The 24,065-nt window shown below is 39.2% G+C and overlaps 1 protein-coding gene and 1 long non-coding RNA gene across 6 annotated transcripts in view; one reads left to right on the forward strand and one right to left on the reverse strand.

The window, feature by feature from the left end:
* Positions 1-24,065, reverse strand: part of LOC122811078 (APAF1 interacting protein) — a 791,984-nt gene that overhangs the window by 107,860 nt on the left and 660,059 nt on the right. For all 5 annotated transcript variants that reach the window (XM_044082644.1, XM_044082647.1, XM_044082643.1 and 2 more), the window contains one exon: positions 6,311-6,446. In XM_044082644.1, coding sequence (XP_043938579.1) covers positions 6,311-6,446 — 136 coding nt within the window. The remainder of the gene's footprint in view (positions 1-6,310; positions 6,447-24,065) is intronic.
* Positions 6,365-14,737, forward strand: LOC122811079. The gene is made up of 3 exons (XR_006366199.1): positions 6,365-6,452; positions 9,099-9,101; positions 14,722-14,737. It is a non-coding gene; the product is annotated as an uncharacterized LOC122811079 (long non-coding RNA).

Here is a 24,065-nt window from a genome sequence, read left to right on the forward strand (position 1 = left end):
CTTCACTGTGGGGATGGTGTTCTTTTGGTGTTGTTTTTGCGCCAAACATACCTTTTGAAATTGTGACCAAAAGGTTCACCCTTGCTCTCAACAGACCATAACACATTTTCCCACATGCTTTTGGGAGACCTGATGCATTGTTTTACAAATTTAGCTGGGCCTGGATGTTTTTCTGTGTAAGAAAAGTCTTCCGTCTTGCAACCCTACCCCATAGCCCAGACATATGGAGAATACGGGAGACTGTTGTCACATGTAGTACACAACCAGTACTTGCCAGAAACTCCTGCAGCTCCTTCAGTGTTGTAGGTCACTTGGCAGCCTCCCTGACCAGTTTTTGTCTTGTCTTTTCATCAATTTTGGAGGGACATCCAGTTCTTTCCAATGTGACTGCTGTTCCATATTTTCTCCACTTTTTGATGACTGTCTTTACTATGTTCCATGGTATATCCAATGGTGTGGAAATTTCTTTGTACCCTTCTCCTGACTGATACCTTTCAACAATGAGATCCCTTTGATGCTTTGTAAGCACTCTGCGAACCAAGGCTTTTGCTGTAGTAGGCAACTGAGTAAATGTCAGGAAAATCCTACTAGGACAGCTGAACTTTATTTGGGGTTAATCACAGTCTTTTTAATTGATGGCAGGTGTGTACCCAAGAAGACTGAATGCTTTAATTAAATCAAATGGTGCTTCAACAAAGTATTAGTTTAAGGGTGTGCACTTATCCAACCAGCTTATTGTATGTTTTTTATTTTTTATATTTTTCCCCCTAACAGATTTGTTTTTCAATTGAATTGTACAGGTTATAGGTCACATTAAAGGTGGGAACATTTTTGAAATGATTTATTGTGGTCTCATTTTTTATATCACAAAAACCTGGCATTTTAACAGGGGTGTGTAAACTTTTTATATCAACTGTTTCCATTTGTGTACTGCTCAGACATTTTCAGAAGGGATAACCATAAGATGAGCTTCCTACTTTTGGGAAGGTGGACTCTACACTAAGCAAAATGGACAGCTGTTTTCCTATTTGTAACAGTGAACGATGATAAATTCTTGTTGAAGTAGTGTTCAGAAACATGCAGAAGAAAAGGACAACCGTAAGTAGATTTGTCTATTATTTCTTGGGCGGGGGTAAAGGGGCTACTGCTACCCTACTGCTAAGAATTCTGCACCACACCTAATGTTAGAACAGGTAATAAAGTGACTATGAGCCTACCTCTTCATGACAGTAATTTCTGGGATAGGAACAGTGCCCTGAATGGCCAAATTATATCCACTTGCCTAACGAACAGGAAAATACATCCATGGCCACAAAATTGAGAGGCCATCCAGATACAGAGGGGTATCAGGAGGGTAAATAAGCAGCCAGTACTGTTGATCTCTGTACAGATCAAAAGATGTCCTGAGTACATATCTGGAAACCAAGTCAATCTGCTGAAGACATTTTCAGCAAATGCCAAAACCACAAAACTAACAACAAATGCCGCATTCAGCAAACCTCACACTATTTTCTTAGTAGGGGGCAAGCCACCTACATCCCATGTAGGGGAATACCATGAACACACCACCCATACTTGTACACCAACTCTATTTTAATACAACAGTGGATTAAAGGGCAAACTGAAATATGACATTCATGTAGTCCAAACCATTGAGAAGGTTCACATGAAACTAGGTCTCCTGTACAGGAACAAGCAATTTCTTACAAAACACACAAAAGCCACTACAGCTTGAACACACCACTTATCTATCCTCCTCTATGCCTCCCCAATTCTAACCAATCTCTGCAAGTCAGACTGGTACAAACTGGAATCTTGTTACAATACAATTGCCAGATTTGCAACAGTGGCCCCATGTAGGACTTATCACTGTACATCTCTTAAAACAATTAAAGTGGCTTGAACTTTCTCATTTGCTACAATTTAATCAAGTAATCATTGCACACAAAATATTCCATCGCCCCGAGAAAATCCCTGCTCTACAAAATCTACTACAGCCATATGCCACTAGTAGAGCTCTATGCTCCAATAATCAAAACCTTCTAAATACCACCAAAGCTAATAATGATGCTGTGAAGTCTAACCCCAATGACCTCCAACTGCTCTGCTACACAATTTAAAAAGCTCTTTAAGTCCCACTTCATGAACACCTGATTATGTTCTTGCAACTTTCCTGGTAAGCACCTCCCTAAAAACACTGCAGTTCATCGTATAAGAATATGCCATTTCACAATAGCAGCTGTCATCAGCTGTATAAAAATTAGCTTGTTAGCATCTCGGAGTGTATTTACTCACTGTACTTCTTCGATAGAATTCTACTCTCCACTATCACTTAACTGTTATTCTCAAACAATCATGCGTGTTACTAATTGCTTACTTGTTATTCCTCTAATCATTACTACTTTATTTCTACGTATTCATTGTAACTTTATTTTTATGTACTCACTTGAATGCTGTAAATGCCGAAATGTCTGTAAACACTGATACATCTGTAATTGGAGCTTTTTTCCCCGGGCCTCTGTTGAAAATGGACCTGTGTCCAGTTGGACTTTCCAGGTAAACAAATGTAAAATGAAATAAAATAAAATAAATAAATAAACAAATAAATCCATTGGCTTTGTGGAACTAGCAATCACTAAAAGCGTGCTTGAACAAATGACTGATTCCTCATATTTGTTATCTCCCTTGCCTAACTATATGATTCTGAGCAAGTCACTCGATCAGTCGGCATTCCCAGGCTGTGTCTGAAAAAGGACCTTGGAAATCAGTGCTCTAACCTGGTCAACAAATACAAATAAATTAAATAAATATCCAAGAATGAAATCCTTCTGCAATGTGTAAGTGCTGGGAAGGATTAAAATGAAGGAAAAATGAAGAGACTGGAGAGAGGCAACCTCACAGGGATGTCACCCCAGAAGAAGTTATCCAGGATGACTCACTTGAGTTCATCCTTAAAGGAGAAGATTCACATGGCAGAGCCTGTCAAAAGTATCAATACAGTAAGAATTACAATGGAACACATGGGCACCTACCGTTGAAACCATGGTAAGAGCTACTTCAGACCCTTCTTGTTCTCAGACTCAATAAGGTCTGATAGTGTTCAGTTTTTGAGCCATTTGATAGGACTGGGACATGGTAAGATGATTCAGGGATCTTAGTACAAGTGACAGAGGAAAACATTATGTCCACCCCTATCCTAAGCTTAAGAGTTCTTATCAGATTGGAAAGCACTGTCTTATAATAGCCTACACCAGACAAAGGAGCTCACACACTAGTCTGTCACTGCTTGGGTAAGATATCACATCAGTCTGCTAGTGTCAAGTATAGGGCACTGGTCCTCTTGTGAAAAGTGGGGAATCTGGATCATTCAAGGTATGCTCAGTGGCTCGATAGGATGACACAAGACGTCTGATTTTTCTTGCCCAGATACTTAGCTCCATCAGCAAGTGGTCTGGTCTTACCCAAATTATATGCACTGGATGTTTAATATAGTGCCCTGGCTCTGACAGAAGTGAATGCTGGGACATTCACACTCAGAGCTAAGAGGCCTAAGAAGGGCCTAGTGCTGGCATCCAATACTATTCCCAAGAGATACACGCCTGCACTTACCAGACATTTAAAATGTATTTCTAACATATGCACTGACCCAAGGGATTGAAATGGCACAAAAGGATAAGTGGAAATCTCCTTTACCCTAGCCAATGTATCACGTGACACTCAGCTGGAGGTTCAGGAAAAGGTCTGGGGCAAGATTCTTTGGATTTCAGTGACATCACTGAGACAGTAATGGGATATACAAGAAACTGCTCTAAACAAGCAGGCTTGTGTAGGCATTGTAGACTAGAGGCACCCCAGATGCACTATTCTGGATGACTGCTAGGGGTGCACCACTTTTATGCCTTTCACCTGCCAGTAAGAGGAGGAATCTCAACCCTTTGCTAGTCAAGGGATAATTCGTAAGTAATATAAAGCCACCTTTTGGGCAAATGTAAATAGATGTGCTGATGTCTAGCCTTTGATTCCCTTACCATCTGACTTGAATCTCTGGCCTAGGATCCCATGGAAAAATGCTGCCAGTCTCTACAATGCAGCACTCCAAAGCTACCATAAGACAGCTGAGGTAGGTGTCAAGCTTCTCCTTTTGTCTCCTGTAGGTGGTTGGGCTGAAATATGGGCATTCATAGCAATGCTTCATAACCTGCTCCTAGGCAGCAGCAGCAAATGCAGTCCCAACGTGTGTAGTAGCTTATGATCTGCTGACTACAGGAACATTTTGAAGGTTTCAGCATAGTAGGCAATGAACATACAGGCTTAAGCATGAACATTAGGATTGTGAACTGAACTGTGCAACTGAAAGAAAAGAACTGACACAGGTTCTATGCATGACCTCCTAACCCAGCTTATGGCATGTAGTGCACTTGCAAAAGGAATGTACACCTCTAAATGTGGAACTGAGACAAAAATTCCAAAATGTGATGAGATAGGAAACTTTGAAGAGGAAATCTCAACAGTTTACAAACTGCAGAAGACTTTGGATGTCAGATCTTCAAATCCTTTTGTGGTGAAGTGGTTTGCATTGTTGCCTCACAGCAAGAGGTTCTCAGGTTCGATTCTCAGCTGGGGGGCCTTCTGTGTGGAGTTTGCATATCCTCCTTGTGTTCATGTGAGATTCCTCTGGGTGTTCCGATTTCCTCCCACGTTACAAAGACATGAGTCTGGAGTGTTTCTCCCCGGGCCTTTGCTGAAACTTGGCTTGCACCAAATCGGACTTTCCCAGCAAACAAATGTTAAATAAAAATAAAATAAATAAATAATTTTTATGTTTAATGATTTTACTTGTTTATTTAATTATTATGGCTGCATTCTAAATGGTTAGTTATGTAGAAGAGTTGTCTGTGAAGTATAAATTGACATTGACTGTTTTAGAGTTTAAGCATTGAATTATGCACCCACTTCAAAATTTTACTGAAAGCGCACCTAAAACATGCTGGCTATGCCCTTGCAACTCCCACTCTAATATCACCCACCCCATCCAACCACTACCTTTCTTTCCACTAGACTAACTACCTTGATTATAGCAAGCTCAGATGCTCATAAGCCTAGTACTTATTATACAGCAGGAACTTCTTATTGTAACATTTGTTAATGTCTGTTATGTACTTCACAGATAAAGATTCTAGTTGTCTACTGGTGTACTATGTTCTTCATCTGTAAATATGTTGTAAGTAATTGCTATGTAAATTGTTAATCGCTATGTAATCCAATGTAATTACGGTCTGTTTATTTTAACTGTGGAGCTTTTCTCCCCGGTCCTCCACTGAAAATGGACCTACGTCCAGTCGGACACTCCTGGTCAACAAATATAAATTAATTAATATAAATTAAAGAGTTGTCTTGAAAGCTTTGCAAATAAAATGCTAGTCTTTTACACAGTGGTTTTTGAATTCCTTGGTTTGTAGATTTTTTTACTATTTGGAACATTTAGCTGACATTGAAAACTACTGAAGTATTCTTGGACTGATGTTCACCTCTTAAAATTCCTCTACACCCTCAGTTATTTCCATTCTTGAAGCTGTCTGATAACCACTGCAGTATTTATCTTTAGTTGAAATGTTTTGTGATCCAGTCATTACAGTCTAGACAGAATCTCTGTAGTATACCATACTAGGTATATCAACTGGCATACTTAACATTCTTTTTGCACTTTTTATTTGTATTCTGTTTTAATCTGTTAGTTTTCTGTGTTATATCTATGCATATGGAGCTTTTCTCCCCCGGCCTTCATTTTGAATGGTCTCTACTCAGCTGAATCTTTTGGTTATTACATAAAAAATACTTAAATCACACAGCTGTGAATCTTATGTCACTGTAGTAGTAACTTCCCCTCCAGCAAATGTTGCCTCGATGGCTGACAGGTGACCTATGTGAGTGGTCATGAAGTTAGCCAGGGGATAAACTGGTTACCCATGTTGACAAAAGAATGGTGTTAAGTTCGGATACTGAACAGCAGATAGGATCTCCTACTCCAGCTTTTCCCTCCTGTTCCACACACTGTTATAATATAAATATAAACAATATTTACACCTCCCAGACAATACTCATGTCAGATGTACACCCACTCACCACTCCTGGTGACTGCCCAAGTAGTCTGTTTGGGAAAAATCTATGAACAATGTCTCACTTCCTAGTGATCCCAGCAGTTCGATATCTAATACTTAAAGCTTTTCACAATCATTGCAGATGGAAATTCCCTCTCATAATTTGTCCAGTCAAGATTTACTGAATCTTAAGTCAAAAGGAAATCTCCTACCTGTAATAACCTTCAGACGAACACTTTTTGATTCCCTTAATCATCTCCTGGTGTGTGATTCTGAACTCTTTACCTCGGAAAAGAAGAGTAGCCAATACTGCAGCTTTTGAATGTGTATGGATCACTGCTCCAGCTCCTGTTAGTAGGAAAAGAAAGTACCACGCAGTTATCAGGAAGGTTCACTTTCACTGGAGATGAAATGTAACAACAGTGATTAAAGGTGTTAAGTGAACAGATAGCATGAAACAGCGGGCAAGTAACACAGGATCATTCAGCACATTCAAAATGTCGTTACAGATGATGGATAATATGTATTTCTTGTATAAATCCTACACTTTACATTCCTACACAGATACATTATTATTCATGCTGCTCATTAAAGCTAGAAAATGAAAAGTGTAGCCTTGACTGCATGGAAACCACATCATTATGTCATCAATGCAGTACTTCCAGAAACAATCCTGCATTCACATTGAACAATAGTTTGGCAATTTCTAAACAGACAATGGAAGAAACATTGCTGATATGCAGTTTTTTTCTGTAAAATGCTGCCTTGCTGTTTAAATTTGCTTTCACAAGACCTATAAGATGACTCAACTTGTACGATGGGACTGCTATACTGTATTCTCATTAGCAGTATGCCACTGTGTGGGGTGCTATTATATGAAAAATAAGTTACTTATCCTCTGCAATGAATATTCACTAACTAACATGTATTTCAGTAATGCATTCTAATGTCTACTGTGTAAGATGGATTGTGTGACTCATTGCACCTAATTAAATGTTCATAGTTCTCAGCAAAAAAATCAGATAAGAATGCTATCTACTAACAAGAAAACAGATTACATTCAGGCATTTAACATATCAAAGCATTTCTATTAGTGTCCATTTTACAAATTTAAGATATTCTTGCATGTAGGTTCATAGGTTGGTACTAGGCTATCGGCCCTAAGGCCTATGCAAGCCTAGCCATAACAATTCCCTGGAAATTTTTTCCCACAATATTTACTTCTCTGGGCCCCTGTCTAGCAGGGCGACTGACATGATCCCCGGGGTGAATTTCCTGTCCCCCATCCAATCATCAAGGTTCCTTTTGAAGAGGGCCAATGAGGCACTCTGCCTGACATGTACGGGCAGTCTATTCCAGAGTATGGGGAGTCCCTGGGTCAGGAACCTATCCCCCCAGCATGTTTTGTTCATTGTGATGATAAGGTTTAGATTCCTGGAGCATGTGGCTCTGAGGGATTGGGATTTCTTTAAGTGGAGCATGTCCAACAGCTCAGGGTTTGACATGGCCTTGTATGTTAAGCAGAGATCGCCTCTGAGTAGACGATATGCCAGAGTATAGCTGGAGTTTTTTAGACGGTCAGCATATGGCATCTGCTTTAGGCCTGTGATTCTTTTAGTGAGGTATTTCTGTGGCCTTTCCAGCTGTTGCAGATGTCTTGTGAGGTACATACCAAATGGGGCATTATACTCTATAATGGGTATAATGAGGGATGAGTACAGTGGGACAATGACCTCCTTTTTTCTGGATGAAAAGCCCTTAGTGATGAGGTGTGCCACGTAGAAGGATTTCCTGACTGTTGTGGCGATGTGGTTATCGAAAGTGAGACCACTGTCCACTTGTGTCCCTAAGTCTCTCATCACACTTTTGATGTTTAGTGTCCTGCCACCTATGTGGTAGTTCAGTGGTACATGTTTTTTTCCAAGGGGGATAACTATACATTTCTTGGCATTAAGCTTGAGCCCATGGCTCTGGCACCAGGCATCTGTTTCTGTAAGGCCCTTTTGTAGAATATCCATATAATTTGGGGATTCAATAATGGCTCCCAGTTTGCAGTCATCTGCAAACTTTGTTAGCCATTGTCCCTTAGTGTTGGCCTGTACTTCAGAGAAGTAGATGCCAAACAAGAGTGGTCCCAGGACTGAACCGTGAGGTACTCCACTTGTCACTTGTCTGGAGCTGGATTTGGAGTCGGCTACTTTTACAGTCTGAGTTCTGTCAGTAAGCCAGTTGGCAACCCATTGAGTGACGTAGGGATTTATGCCCAGCTTAGTAAGTTTATCTATGATTCCAGAGTGGGGAATGGTGTCGAAGGCCTTGGAGAGGTCCAGATAGGCTGTGTGGACGGCCTTACCCTCATCCACAGCTCTGGAGACCGATTCGAAGAAGTCAATCAGATTCAGGAGACAAGATCGGCCCTTCACAAATCCAAACTGGGTGGGGTCCAGTGTTTGAAGGTTGCCAATGTCTTTGTTTATAAGTTCCATGATAATGCGTTCCATGACCTTGCAGATCAGGCTTGTCAGACTGATGGGACAGTAGTTCCTGGGATCCAAGGCGGATCCTCCCTTGTGGAGCGGGATAACTGCAGCTGTGCGCCACTCAGTGGGCACGAAGCCTGAGGTGAGGCTATGATTTATTTCTTACATGCCACCAGTGCACATCCTGCTCATTTAATTGAGGCACTCCCTTTTGGTGAATTCAAACGCATTAAAGAACACACTTCAGATAGTACAGAATGGAGGGCAGAATTTTTGAATATCCTAACTAGACTTCTAGCTAGAGGTTATTCTAGAAACATCATAGAAGGAAGTTTGGATAGGTTGTTAGATTCCAATATATACAAAAACAAGCCTAACAAAGTAAAAAATCAAAACTCTAGTGAATTTATTTGTAATAAAAATGAAAACATATTTTTTGTTACACAATTTTCTCCCTTTTCATCATATTTGAAGCATATTGTTGATTTTTTGTGGCCCACTATTTGTTATAATGAGGAAGTAGGTCATTTATTCCCCGACCATGTGTCATTTTCTTATGGAAGGTATCCAAATCTTAAAGAAATTTTGAAATTTAAGTTTGGAAATGCCAATTTTTGTGGGAATATGGATTCGCCACATGGCATGTCAAGTTGTGGCAAATGCAAACTTTGCCACAAGGTTAGAAATCTGTCTGGTAGTTTGATTAATGGCGTTAAATATGTCGCCCATGACGAATTTAATTGTAAATCTTGTGGTGTGGTATATATACTTGGTTGTGGTTGTGAACCACCTAAATATTATATCGGTCAAACTAAACGCCAACTTAAAATACGTGTTTTAGAACACATGGGCGATATACGTAATGTCAGATTGGATAGTCCCATTTCAGAACACTTTAATACAATTCATAGAGGGAATATGGACTCATTAATTTTTTGTGACTTAGCCAAACCAAAACTTAAGAATGGCATAAATTATTTACAAAATTTATTAAAGCTGGAGAGTGAATTCATCTTAAAATTTGGCACCCTGAAACCCAGGGGTATGAATTTGGAGGTTAACCTCACCATTTAATAATTTAATGTCTTTAATTGTTCAAAAAGTTTAAGGTGTAACTTATTGTCTATTTCATAAATATTTAGACATTTTATATATGCATTTATATATGTATTTAGAAGAAATTGTTTCTTACTTTTCTTGGTATTGTGAATGTCTCTTTAATTTTCTGTGTAATTTGTGGCAATTTCTTGTAATTAAATTATGTTAATTGATTAATTACCTCATGCACAGTATAAATAGATGAAACCTGTGACTGTAATTTATTCCTTTGAAGGCACTCTGCCGAGGTACCGGAATAAAGTGTTGCTGTGTTCCAGTTTTTCGTGGTTTTTCTCAGTGAGGCAATGATTAAACATGACACTTAGGTGGGGTGCCAGTTCATTTTGTAGTTCATGTAGTACACAGCCTGGGATGTCATCTGGTCCCATGGATGCTGTATTCTTAGCTTTGGAGAGTGCTGTCTCTACCTGTGTGGCTGTGATTATCGGAATTTAGCAATCTTTTGGTATTGAGATGGGCCCTTTAGGGGGTGAGAGGGGAGTGAAGTTGGCACTAAATTGATCTGCCAGGATATTGGCAATATCCTTGGGATCAGTATATTTAATGCCATTCTGTTGTAGCTCAGAGCAGATCTTAGCATTGCCATTTAGATTCTTGACATAACTATAGAATGCCTTGTGGTTGTCTTTGGAATCTTTGGCAATTTTATTTTCGTAACTAATATTGATAAGATTTGTGTATCATACAAGTAGACTAAAATAATTTTCACTGATAACTTCCAATCCCTTTGTTAAAAAAACTTTTGCTTTCAAGTAAATGTTTATTTCATTACAAACTGGTATCACAAATAGTACCATATGAAAAATACTGGGGAAATGAGTGACTATACCCACAATGCAGTTACCCACTCATTTTTGGTGCAACAATACTCTCCTTCTACATGTTTAGTTTCCGCTAGAGCAGATAAGAAAAATCAGTGTCACAAATCCCACTGAACCAGAGGTGGAGTCCTGAATTTGACAGAGATGACTGTTTGTTTGCAGTCACGCCACTGAAGGACCCAGAGGACTGAGGGGGAGTAGACAAATCACCTTGGGGGGGGGGGCATTTAGGAAGTAGAATGAAAAAGTGCAATTTCCCTGGTGGAAACTAGACAATGCACTTCCAGTGTTTCAGGTTTGGGGATGGGGCTGTTTCTGGTAATGTCCATTCATGAACTGAGAGAATCAGAGTGGTCAAGCATCCTTATACTGCTTAGCCAGGAGCACAGGCAGGGAGATTGGGCAACATAAGGCAAATACCCTGATGGCTTCTTTGGGTTGACCCTCACCCCAGTTATGTTGATCATGGGGGGGTGCTGATGACTGACTGACTGACAGACATGACAGAAGGCGGGGCAAACTGTGTAAACATGCTATATTAATTTGCATTAGTGTACAACCTCTCAACATCTTACTAAGACTGGTAATATATAACACATGTTGCAGGCAGAAGAAAATGCATTAACATTCTAAGGTATCCACACAAATCATTGACACTTGAGATTGCAACATTTAATTACATCAACTTCATTTGTGGAGTGAATTTTGATGAAAGCAATCCGAGATAAAAGCGTCTGAATCCAGTAACACATGGGTGGAATTCGCTTTATTATATTTTTTTGAAAAAATTTAGAAGTACTGTAGACTGTTTCAAAATGTGCGCATTTTGATGGGCTTCCCTTAACTGGGAGTAAGTGACTATGTTTTATCACACAATTATTGAAAAGCACTGAGCACTTTCTGATGAAGGCCACAGCACAGGAAAAACAAAACCATTTTATATTTTCCCTTGATTATAGAACACATTACACTGACTTTTCATTTCACTTACAAGATATGTTCCAACCATTCACCACCCCTCACAGTTTATTATAAAGAGACAAATTCAGGTGAACAACTAATCTTTATAATTTAGTTTTCACTGAATCTGACAAGTGAAGAAATTAGAAATGGGAGACCATAATAATTTCTACAAATTATTATGACATTTGAGAGCAAGGAAAATAATTAATTTGTTTTAAAATGTTTTATTTAGGTACAAAAGTAAAGTAATCAAATCTATTATGTGAACACCTGTATAATGTAAACAGTGTAAGTACACATTACAAAAACAAAATAATTATGCAGATAGCAACTCTGTGGCAATTTACACATAAAACGTCAGATTTGAATCTCCAGTTTTAATTGGTTTAGCTTTATGCATCAGCTGTATATACAAGCTTTGCCACTGTATATACTTTTACATTTGGCAGTATTTCTATTATCAACACTGTATTTACTTGCTACTAGAACTTACCTATGTTCAACGTAAATTCAGTAGTCTTAATTTAGTCTAGTGTAAAGTCACAGGTATGTATACATCTGTTTATTATGCAAGCAATAATGCCCAACAGGGTGTGTGTCACTGTGTAAATAATGCCCAGCCAGAGGGGTTATGAGGCTTGACACTGCAGGCAGAGGGCCTCTACACCCCTGGAAGGGCATGGCCTGGAGTGTCTGGCCTGTACACCCCTGGGAGGTTGTTATTTACACAGCAACACACACCCTGGAGGGCACTATTGCACTTAAACAATGGGCTATCTGTAAAACTGTGTTTTACTTATTTATTTTTGTTATTACTATATTATTTTTTATAAATTTTTTATGTAAAATAGTTCCTCTGCCTAATGTTTCAAAGTTGCTATATGGTGTTGGAGGAAACATTTTACATCCAAAATAAAACATTTTTAAAAATATCTAGATATTTACTTTATTTTTTTGGTCTCTTACTCCTAAAATGTGTTGTTTGTTGTCAGTCACTGGGGACTGAAGTTACTAAACAATGACATACATTTGACTTTCAGACTTTATTTCCTTCAGAAAATTCAAGCTAACACAAATCCTGTTATTTAAACTACTTTGTAATTTTATAACAGCAATATTTAAAATATATTCCTATCTGAGCCTTTGTTCCCCCTTTATTTCAGGCTTTATCCAGATTTATTGAGCTAAGAGGTCCAGAGCTATGCAAACCTCTTTACAAGCTACTCCCACTGGTTGATCAATCTCACTCTCTCATATACACATGCACACTTGTGTGTCAGAAAATGCATGCCGACACAAATCCTATCATTCAAGTAACTTTGTGATTTTATAACAGCAATATTTAAAATATATTCCTGTTTGAGCTTTTGCTCCCGCCCTTATTTTAGGCTTTATCTAGATATCTTGAGCTAAGAAGTCAAGAGGTATGCAAGCCTCTTAACAACTGCTGCTGCCAGTCCTCGATCGCTTTCGCTCTTACACGCACACACACTTAGCTTTCATATATGCAAGTATGCATACACTCAGACACAGAAACATTAACACACAAAGATGGAAACATACACACAGACATACAGACTTTTTTCTGTTTCATTTAGTTTTTTCTCTCTCTAAACAGCAAAAGCGCTGCTTAGCAGTTTAAAATAACAGCTGAATCAGTCTTGCTCTCATTCACATGCACGCATACAATTAAACAGATGTAAACACACACACATTTTTAATTTTCTTTTATCTATTTTACACTCACTAAACAGCAAAATCGCTGCTTAGCGAGTGTAAAAATAATGGCAGCCATTAGGTTACTTTCAGTCCGAGTTCCACGGCAGCTTGATATGCTGCCGTGAAGCAGCAGACTCGTTTTTTTCAGTGGTCATTACCTGTAGATTAACACCCTGCTGGACAATGTTCCTTCTCCAATCAGAGTGCCAATCTACAGTAATTATACAGTAACACACACCATGGAGGCCATTACTGCACTTAGAGAATGGGCTGTCTGCAAATGTTCCAAATCTCAAGGATAAAATGCTCAACTACTCAATATTTCCTCTTCTTACTTCCTAATCTATTTCTTCACTACCTTATGTGTTACTGACGTAATTGTAATGCATTCTTCCCATGACAAAAGTATACTTTACTGTTGCCAGCCTACATATCAGCATGATTATAAACGTTATTTTAGCGAAATGTTTGTGTTTCAGTATTTTTCCAGCTGTTCATATTCCAGTTTTACAACTAGAGTTTTACTTTGTACTTATTTACCTGCCTTCCAGTGCCTTTCTGTTTAGTTTGCTACTTTTTTCTCCTGTTCTTTGTGCCTGCCCCAGCCCCCACTGCGACATGAAGATAAAGTTTCTGAAATGTTAACCATAGTACTAGAGCTCCTATAGTGGCTTTATTTCTTTGGATTCCTCTCTAGGAAAGCCTGGTTCTTGCAGCTTGAATGTTTCCTCAACCCTCCCATCCTTTTGCTGTTATGCTTTTAAAAAGGCAGTTTCTCTAGCTTCCATCACTTATGGAAATATGACTTCCAAAGTCCCTCCTGCGCCTCTTTTACTGGCACTGTCTGTTGTGTAAACTACTTAATTACTTTTCCCACCCATCGTTTTGCATATATTTATATCACTAAAAAATACAGAAAAGTTTGTGTGTGTGTGTGTGTGTGTGTGTGTGTGTGTGTGTGTGTGTGTGTGTGTGTGTGTGTGTGTGTGAGTGTATGCATGCATGAAAGTGACAGGGAGATCCAGCAAGCCATTATTTTATACTTGCTAAACAGCACTTATGCTGTTTAGCAAGTATAAAAGAAACATAAAAAAAGAAAATGGAAGTCCTCCCAGAAAAAAAAATATATTGCTCGAGTAAATTTTATCTATAAAACTACCCATAGAACTGAAACCTGCAACTGAGTGCGGCTAAAACAAGGCAACTGAATGGAGACGCACTTAAAGCAGCAAGTTTGCTCATTAAACAGCACTACTACCACATCTTAGAGAATGGGTGATTTGTACATTGGCACCATGATTGCAGAGTGAATGTTTTCCAGCAAAGTGTTAATCTACAAGTAATGCCCACTGAAAAATGAGCCTGGCACATTAAGACAGTATATTAAGCTGCTGTGGAGCCTGGACTGAAAGAAAGCTAACAATCACCATTATTTCACACTTGCTAAGCATCTCTTTTGCAGTTTAGCAAATGTAACAACTGAAAAAAAAATAGAAAAGTTTGTGTTTATGTCTGTGTGAGTGTAAGCATGCATGAAACTAACACTGAGATCTATCAAGCCATTATTTTATACTTGCGCTGTTTAGCAAGCATAAAAGAAACATAAAAAACAAGAAAAGCAAGCCCATCACCTCTCATACTATTGAAGATTTTCTGACACTCCTTGAAGAAGTGATTTCCAGAGAAACCAAAATGAAAGAAGTGAGAATAAATCCGAGAAATTTTGTTAACAATCCTGGGATAAAAGGTTTCTTTTCTCACTGAAACTTTTCATAAAGACTCTTTTTCTGAATTAACTGATGTTTATCATGCAAACTTTTTGCTATTATTTTACAATTATATCAAATTTGGGCCTCTGTAAATAGTGTATATAGTTGTAGTGTGGCTTTTTCATTGTTCTTTTATGTTCGAACATTGTTTCCATGATGTTCATATTATGGTTAAAATTATAATATTCTTACTTTAACAAAAATATTTGATAAAAAATACATAAAAGAAATGCGTGTGTGTGTGTGTGTGTGTGTGTGTGTGTGTGTGTGTGTGTATATATGAGTACATGACAGTAGAAGTGTGTGTGTGTTTGTGTGTGTGAACAGTGAGAGCGACTGAGCAGTGGCAGGAGCAGCAGTTAAGAGGTCTACATTCATCTCAACCTCTTAGATCAAGAAATCTCAGTAAAGCCTAAAATAAACAAAAACAAAGGCTCAAAAATAGGAACAAAAGTTGCCTGAAAGTCAGGATTAGTGTTAGCATGCATTTTCTGAAGTGCAAGTACGTGTGTGTCTGTGTGTGTGTCTGTGTGTGTGTCTGTGTGTGTGTCTGTGTGTGTGTCTGTGTGTGTGTCTGTGCATGCAAGAGAAAGACAGAGAGCTTGATCAGCCATTGGTAGCAGCAGTTAAGAGGTTTGCTCAACCCCTTAGTTCAAGACATCTGGATAAAGCCAAAAATAAATGGGGTACAAAGGCTCAGAAATAGGAACAGATTTTAAATATTGCTCTTATAAAATTACAAAGTTGCTTGAATAATAGGGTTTGTTTTAAGGTAAACTGGGTAGAGCAGGCTCCCATTTTTTTAAACAAGAAACATCTTTATTAAATTATCATATATGACATTGGCAATCTTGCATTTATATAAATGACAAAAAAAATCCTAACAAAATTCTAGTTGCAAACATAATACATTACAAACCATGAAGACACAACTGTAGTTGCAAACATTATACCTCACTTATAATCTATCTCATCATTGTCAGTCAAACATTACTTAACTCATTCAAACCTCGTTCCTCCTCCTCTGCATGCATTGTTCCCACAACTCCCATTTTTTCCTATGTAATTTGTTCCTACCCTTTTCTAAACATCCCATTTCTACTTGTTTTTGGTCTGTTACTATATTCTCTACATCTAGTAAAGTTGGTTTAGACTCTGATTTCTATTTTCTAATAATTGCTTTTTTTTGGCAGCCACCATAACCAGACTCAGCAAGACCTTACCATGTCTAGGCTATTCGGATTCTGTATTATAGCTCAAACGAATAACTTCCTTAGTTACACCAATATGCTCATACAGTATCTCTGACAAAGCAGTTTGCAGGGAATCTGTAAAGTCTGCCAACTCATTATTCTTCCAGAAAACATGTTCACACTTACCTCTTTCTTCCCCATTACACCTCCAACATTCGCTGTCTACCCGAGGAAAAATTGGTATCTAAACACTTCTAAGCAAAGATCCTTAATCTTCTAGACTTTGTTGCATATTTGGGAGACATACATATATCCCCCCATTGTTTCTTTATGAATTGCTTATCTAATCTCTCTTCCCAGTTCTTTTTAACCTCCTCTGATTAATTCTTATAGTTATTATACAGTATTTTGTATGCTCTACAAATTATTACTTATTTAACAGCAACTTCTGTTCTAGATTCTATTAAAATTCTACCAGTGCTGGTCTTTCGTTTAGGACCCCACTATTTCTTTCTCTTTGCCTATACTCTAATATCATTCCTTGATAGGGAAGGCAAACCCTAACCTGGAGTCTAAATAAATCCTTGGCATCTGCCCATTCTATTACCTTTCCCTCTCTAGTTATTTGTTCCTAGTACCTTGGTTCCTTTGCCAGTTTTCTCCAATAAATTCCAGCCCAGACATCCCTATCTGCTGAATCTCCTTTCTCCATTCTCATGTTAGCTTAGTTCTTAGAATATTTTCTGCTACTTTATGAATATAATACTCTGCATGATTATTGCTATTCTCCTTAAAGGTCCGTATCCAAAATCCCAGTCTCACCTTGTTTCTTGAGCTTCCCAGTGTGTCATCATCCCTTTCCACTTTGAATTATAATTTTCTGTTCGTGCTATGCATGGGAACCTTACCTGTGTTGCTGAAATACCTCTTCAAATCAGGCAATCCCAATCCACCCTGTTCTGTTGGAAGAATCAGCTTATCCCACTTGACTCTTGCCATCTTCAGCTCTTTATTAATTGCTGTCCACAACTTCTCTAGTTAAGAAAAATATGACTAACCTGTACATAAAACTAATGGGACTAAAAACATTTTAACTGCTTGTATCTTACTCTCGGTATTAGAGCTTCCATTTTCCCAGTTTTTGAATTATCTTTTGTTTACTCTCTTCCCACATATCCTTAGCTGCCACACCGGAATAATTTTTAATGCATACTCCTACATACATTTTATCATGTTCCCATAAATATGGACATTGCCGAGCCAATTTGTGTGTGGGTACATAATTGACCACTATTGCCTTTGTTCTAGCTTCATTAATTTTGTATCCCAAAAAGATCTGAAACTGTCTCAAAATGTTCCACACCACCATAATGTCCCTTTCTGGTTTTGCCAGGTATAAAATAATATCATCTGCAAATAGAACTAGCTTTTCTTGACTACCACACAAATTATATCCTTGGATTTCGGAGTCCCTTATTTTCTTTACCAGTGGTTCTAAATATAATGCAAACAAAGGGGAGAGAGGACACCCCTGCCTGGTTCCACTGCTCACACAGAAACTGTCAGAGAGGACCCCCACCCACTTTAATCTTCTCCTCTGATCCCTCATATATCTTCTAATCAACCTTATCATTTTATCAGGGAATGCAAATGCTTCCACTGTCCTGCTCATACGGTCCCAGCTTACTCTGTCAAATGGTTTCTCTGCATCAAGATCCACTAAAAGCATTGGTATTTTCTTATATTCTGCTTCCCTCTGGATCATCAGTGTTCTGTTAATGTTGTTAAATGTTTGCATCCCCTCCACAAAATCACATTGATCCATATCTATCAATTCTGGCATCACTGTTGCCATTCCTTTAGCTATTACAGACATAAACACCTTTATAACCATGGTTTAGTATTGACATGGGCCTGTATGAAGCTGGATCTGATGGATCTTTATCCTCTTTAGGTATCACAACTACCACTGTTTTCTTCCAGGATGTTGGTACTTACCGTCGTTTTAAAATACTGTTAAAAAAACCTTCATGATTTTTCAGTTTTTCTCTCCTAGCTTCTGAACTTCCACAGGGATACCATCTATTCCTGGGTACTTTCCTGTAGATTGGTTATACATCACCGTTTTTATCTCATCTCTTCCTATCTTAGCTGTTAGTAATTGGGCATCATCTCCCTCTAACCTTGGCATATTTAGTTCTTTCATAAACATTTTCATTTGTACCTTTTCTTGATTTCCATATTTCTCTGCTTTATACAGACTTTCATAGAATTTCCAAAATATTTCGAATATTTCTACAGGGTCTCTTGTTATCTTCCTTATTATAGGCTCCCTAAGCTTGGTGACAGCCCTTTCTACTTTGTGTTGCCTGAGTCGTCGTGATAAAAGTTTTTGTGCTCTAGTTATCAAAAAACATTTGCTTAACAGCAATCCTTCTGAATTCATGCATATTGTGGTAATCCCTTATTTTCTGTTTAGCATTCTACAGTTGCTCCTCTTCCTCTTCTGTGGAATCCCCCTATTTTGCAACACTTTAACATTTGTCAGTCCCGCTAAAAAATTTTGTTACTTCTTAACCATATCTCCCTTTCTTTTCTTTCCACTGTATTTTTAAACTCCACTTAACTTTTATCCCCCTCCCTAGCTATATTTTCAGAAAATAATTTCTATCTTCTCTAATAGCTCCTGAATAATTTTCACTACCCATTCCTTAAATTCCTCTTTTTTCAACAGATAGGTGGGAAATTTGAATAACAGAGTTTGTGTTAGTATGAATTTTCTGAAAAAGTCTGAAACTCAAATGTATGTCATTTAGCGAGTTCAATCCCCAATGGCTGGCTACAAACCACACATTTGTAGGAGTAAGGGATGAAAAAATAACGTACATATCTGGAAATATTTTGAAAATGTTACAATACTTCTTCCAACACTATTTATGTGTATTACAGCAAGTTTGAAACATTATGCAAAGGAACTATTTTACATCTATAGATATATATATATATATATATATATATATATATATATATATATATACACACACACACACACACACACACACACACACACACACACACACACTTACACTTACACTTCTGTTTTGTGTTTTTACCTTCTGTATGGTTCGTGGTGCTGGTCTTTGCTCGCTGGACTCACACACACATATTTATATGGTTTACTATCAAAAGTATGAAACTTGTATTACTGTCATTTGGATGCCGAGGGTAAAGGAGCAAAGGTTTAAAATCCTGAGTGGAAATCTTGTCGTCTCTGAAATGTCGAGATGTAGCTTGCCTTCATGTTTTTGACCATCGCACTGAAATAGGGATCAGGAAATTTGCCCTTTTCCCCACAGTAGTACGATCTTGGAGTTATAACACATATTTAGCAGGGGGGTGTGGGGGACGCAACCCCCCACATGGGATATGAAGGGGGGCTTGCCCCTGCAAAAAGTTTATAGGGCATCTCCAGACATCCAGGTAAGTTGGGTAATGTCGATAATGCTGAATTCGACATTCCAACATTACCTTCTTCGTTGTTGTGAGAGAACAGTATACACATTTTCATCCTTTCGGTTCCAGCAAGTCATTACTCACAAACCGATTAACAGAATTTTGATACCAAACCTATACACACACACACAGATACATATGTGTGTGTGTGTGTGTGTGTGTGTGTGTGTGTGTGTGTGTGTATATATATATATATATATATATATATATATATATATATATATATATATATAAATAGTAATAAAAAATAACTAAGTAAAACACAATAGTTTTACAGGCAGACCATTCTCTAAGTGCAATAATGCCCTCCAGTGTGTGTGTTACTGTGCAAGTAACATCTTTACAAGGGTGTAGGGCCCTCCTCGCCTGTGGCATCGGTTCTCATAACACCCCTGGGCAGAAATTACTTACACAGTAACACACACCCTGTTGGGCATTACTGCCTGTTTAGCATAATCTAGCCTGGTCTAGTGCCCAACCCCACAGACCCTCAAGGAGACATCTGTAGAATCCAGTACATGACTTACAGGAGCCTTCCCAAATACAGGTCCAGACAACAAGGATATGTAATTTCCAAATGTCCCCATAGCCAGCTTAATAGATATCGGCCTTTTGAGACAATGTAGTAATTGTCTCATGTTCACAGGCAACCACTTTATCCTTACAGAAACAAACACAGTACATGAAAGATACACATACACAATTTCACTGGAGGCAAGATTCTCATATACAAACAACGTTGTCAAGAACATACACACTACATTCCCCACACAGTGCCAACCACAGACATAAGGTACTAAATGCAATCTTCCCAAACCTCAAAAACCTCCTAAGCTTATAAACGGGAATGCTTATCCTCCACAATGTCTAAAACACTCACCAAAAGCAACACCAAACACCACACATTACCCTCCACCCACTGGAACCCCAAGAGCAAAGCCCATAAGGCAAGCCAGCACATTACCCAGGACTCTTGTCACTGGGGACCCCATTGTATAACACACAGACACCCCACTCACCAGACTGACCAAGGAGAAGATAAAGGTTAGTTGCTTATCTATAGCTAGGATTTGCCAGTCACACATGCACTCATCACTACACCAAAGGTACCACTATGATTCTATCATAGCCCATGTAGGCATTAATGACCTGAGACTCACCTTCCTGGACTATATGAAGACAGTCTTTATTGATCTCTCTGAATATGTGTATCATGCAAATATGTGCCTTGCAATGAACAGAATTCCACCTTCATCAAGAATGTTACAGTATGAACAAAAGATGACTGACTTAAATAATTTACTTAGTTTCTGGTGTCTTTCCAGGGGGATTTAATATATGTCAGCATGGGAGGACATGGTTAACAAATCACATTACTTTGTAAAGAATGGTCTGCACCTCTCCCACCCACGCCTCCCCTCAGCTTCTAAACATTTACTAAAGCTTTATCCATCCCCTTATCGCCATTTTTACTTTATGTCAAATCAACAAACCTACCGATATAGCAAATAAAACAAAAGAAAACTTAAAGCTGTTACTGCTTAATGCTAAAAGCATAAACAAACTCCACACCCTACAAGCTCTTTTCACTCTGGAGAATTAGGCATCTGTGCTGTTATCAAGACATGGCTTAAATCTGCAGCACGTACTCCAGCAGTGCAAAGCTTCAGTGCCTTCCACACATTTAGACATCAGCTGGAAAGACAGGGACAAAAGGTGGAAGAGTCTTGATATAATTAGCAAGATGCACATGCAGGTTGGTTAAACAGGCAATACCCTGGAGTTTAAGCGTGTGAAAATCAGCACAGACAAAGTACCATACCATATCCTAGCAAGCTATACCTCTATATCCCAAGAATCTTATAGCTCATAGCTCAGACCTACACCTACTGGAGACACTCACCATTAAACCAAATACCTTATTCATGAGAGACTTTAATTACTCATAGTTTCATAGTTTAGTACTAGGCTATCTGCCCTGGGGCATTTATAAGCCTAGCCATAGTGATGTGGCTTTCGCCACCCCATGTAATGGTACAAAAGTGTACAGAATAGGTTTAGAATACTGCGCCTCTGTCTAGTAGTGACACAGTGAAGACCCCCTTACATAATAGAATTAGTTTACTGTGCCTCTGTCTAGTAGTGACACAGAGATGACCCCCGGGGAAAACCTAGGATCTCCCATCCACTCATCAAGATTTCTCTTGAAGAGAGTCAGTGAGGGGCTTTGCCTAACATGAACTGGGATTCTGTTCCAGACTATGGGAAGCCTCTGTGTTATGAATCTGTCCCTCCAGCATGTCCTATTCATATTTGTGCTGAGGTTTAAATCTTTAGCTCTCGTGGTTCTGATGGATTTGGATTTTTTGAGGTGGAGCATGTCCATCAATTCCTGACTGGACATGGCCTTGTACGTCAGGCACAGATCACCTCTGAGTAGGCGGTATGCTACTGAATAGAGCTGGAGTTTCTTTAGTCTGGCAGCATATGACATATGTTGGAGACCCTTGATCCTCTTGGTGAGGTACTTTTGGGGTCTCTCCAGTTGTTGCAAGTGCCGGGAGAGGTACATACCAAATGGGGCATTGTACTCAATCATGGGCCTGATAAGGGAGGAGTATAGGGGTACAATGACCTCCTTTGATCTGGATGTGAATCCCTTCATGATAAGGTGGGCAAGGTAGAAAGCCTTTCTAACCACTTTGGCAACGTGGGTGTCAAATGAGAGGTCACTATCGACTTGGGTCCCCAGGTCTCTGATTACTTTTTCTGTACTCAGTGGGTTACTGTCTATGTGATAATTTGTGGGTACTTTGTTTTTCCCAAAGGGGATGACTATACATTTTTTGGCATTTAGTTTAAGGCCATGACTCTGGCACCAGTTGTCCGTTTCAGTGAGGCCTTTTTGTAGGATGTATGTGTCAGCTGGTGTATCGACTATGGCACCTAGTTTGCAGTCATCTGCGAACTTTGTCAGCCACAACCCTCCCATATTTGCTTTCACATCTGAGAAATAAATGCCGAACAAGAGGGGTCCCAGGACAGAGCCATGTGGGACACCACTTGTGACTGGCTTTGAGTCTGACATGGCTCCAGCGATTTTGACTTTATGGGTTCTATCCTTTGTCCAGTTTGCAACCCATCTTGTGACACATGGATTTACATTTAAGCTGTTGAGCTTGTCTATGATGCCGGAGTGGGGTATTGTGTCGAAGGCTTTAGCCAAGTCCAGGTAGGCTGTATGGACTGCTTTGCCCTCGTCAATGGCTCTAGTGACTGTTTCGAAAAAGTCAACCAGGTTCAAAAGGCAGGATCTGCCCTTTACAAAGCCGAACTGGGTGGGATCAAGTGTCTGTAGGTCCCCAATGTCTCTCTTTATGAGTTCCATAATGATTCTTTCCATAGCTTTGCAGACCAGGCTGGTTGAGCTTATGGGGCGGTAGTTACCAGGGTCTGTAGAGGTGTCTCCTTTGTGGAGTGGGACCACTGTTGCTGTACGCCAGTTTTCAGGTACATATCCTGTAGTAAGGCTAAGGTTAAATAGCATTTTTATGTGCGGGTTTAGCTCCTCTTGGAGTTCACGTAGCACGCAACCCGGGATACCGTCAGGTCCCATTGATGCTGTGTTTTTAGCTTTGCTGAATGTGGTTCTCACCTGGACATCTGAGACGACAGGGAGGTTACATTTAGCTGGGATAAGTATTTCTTCTTTTGGGGGTGAGAGGGGGGAGAAATTTGCACTGAACCCGTCTGCCAGAATGTTGGCAATATCTATGGGTTCAGTGTATTTTTTGTCATTGTGAACTAACTCTGAGCATATCTGAGGGTTTCCGCCCAGGTTTCTAACATAGCAGAAGAAGGCCTTGTGATTATCTTTAGTGTTCATAACGATTTTTCTCTCAAAGTTGGCCTTGGATGTTTTTATGAGAGAACATAGCTTCCTACTAGTGCTGATCAGAGATGCCTTCTCTTTATGGGATTTTGCTCTGTCGTGCAGTAGCTTCCTTCTTTTGTTATGCAATTTGTTTATGGCTGGGGTCCACCAGACAGGACGCCTGCCCTTGGTGGAGAGGGTCTTGGTTTTATTTGGGATTGCATGATCCATGCATTCTTGGAGATGCCCGTAGAAAGCATTTGTGAAGAATTCAGCATTGTGGGATGTGGTTTCCACTGACCCAGTGGGCTTAAAGGATACCATCTTAAGAAGTGCAAAGTCGGCTTTTGAGAAGTGTTTCACTGTAGTCTTTTGTGTTGGGGGTGGAGGTGGGATATGTATATCCAGGTGATTAGTTTGTGGTCAGATCTCACTGGTGAGGGGTATACTTCTGGTGTGGAGCACTTTGTCCCCATGTTTGTGATGATCATGTCTAGTATATTATCTCCCCTTGTG

Source organism: Protopterus annectens, chromosome 9.part0 (assembly GCF_019279795.1).
Source record: "Protopterus annectens isolate FY-2018-M chromosome 9.part0, PAN1.0, whole genome shotgun sequence".
Classification (NCBI taxonomy): Eukaryota; Metazoa; Chordata; order Ceratodontiformes; family Protopteridae; genus Protopterus; species Protopterus annectens.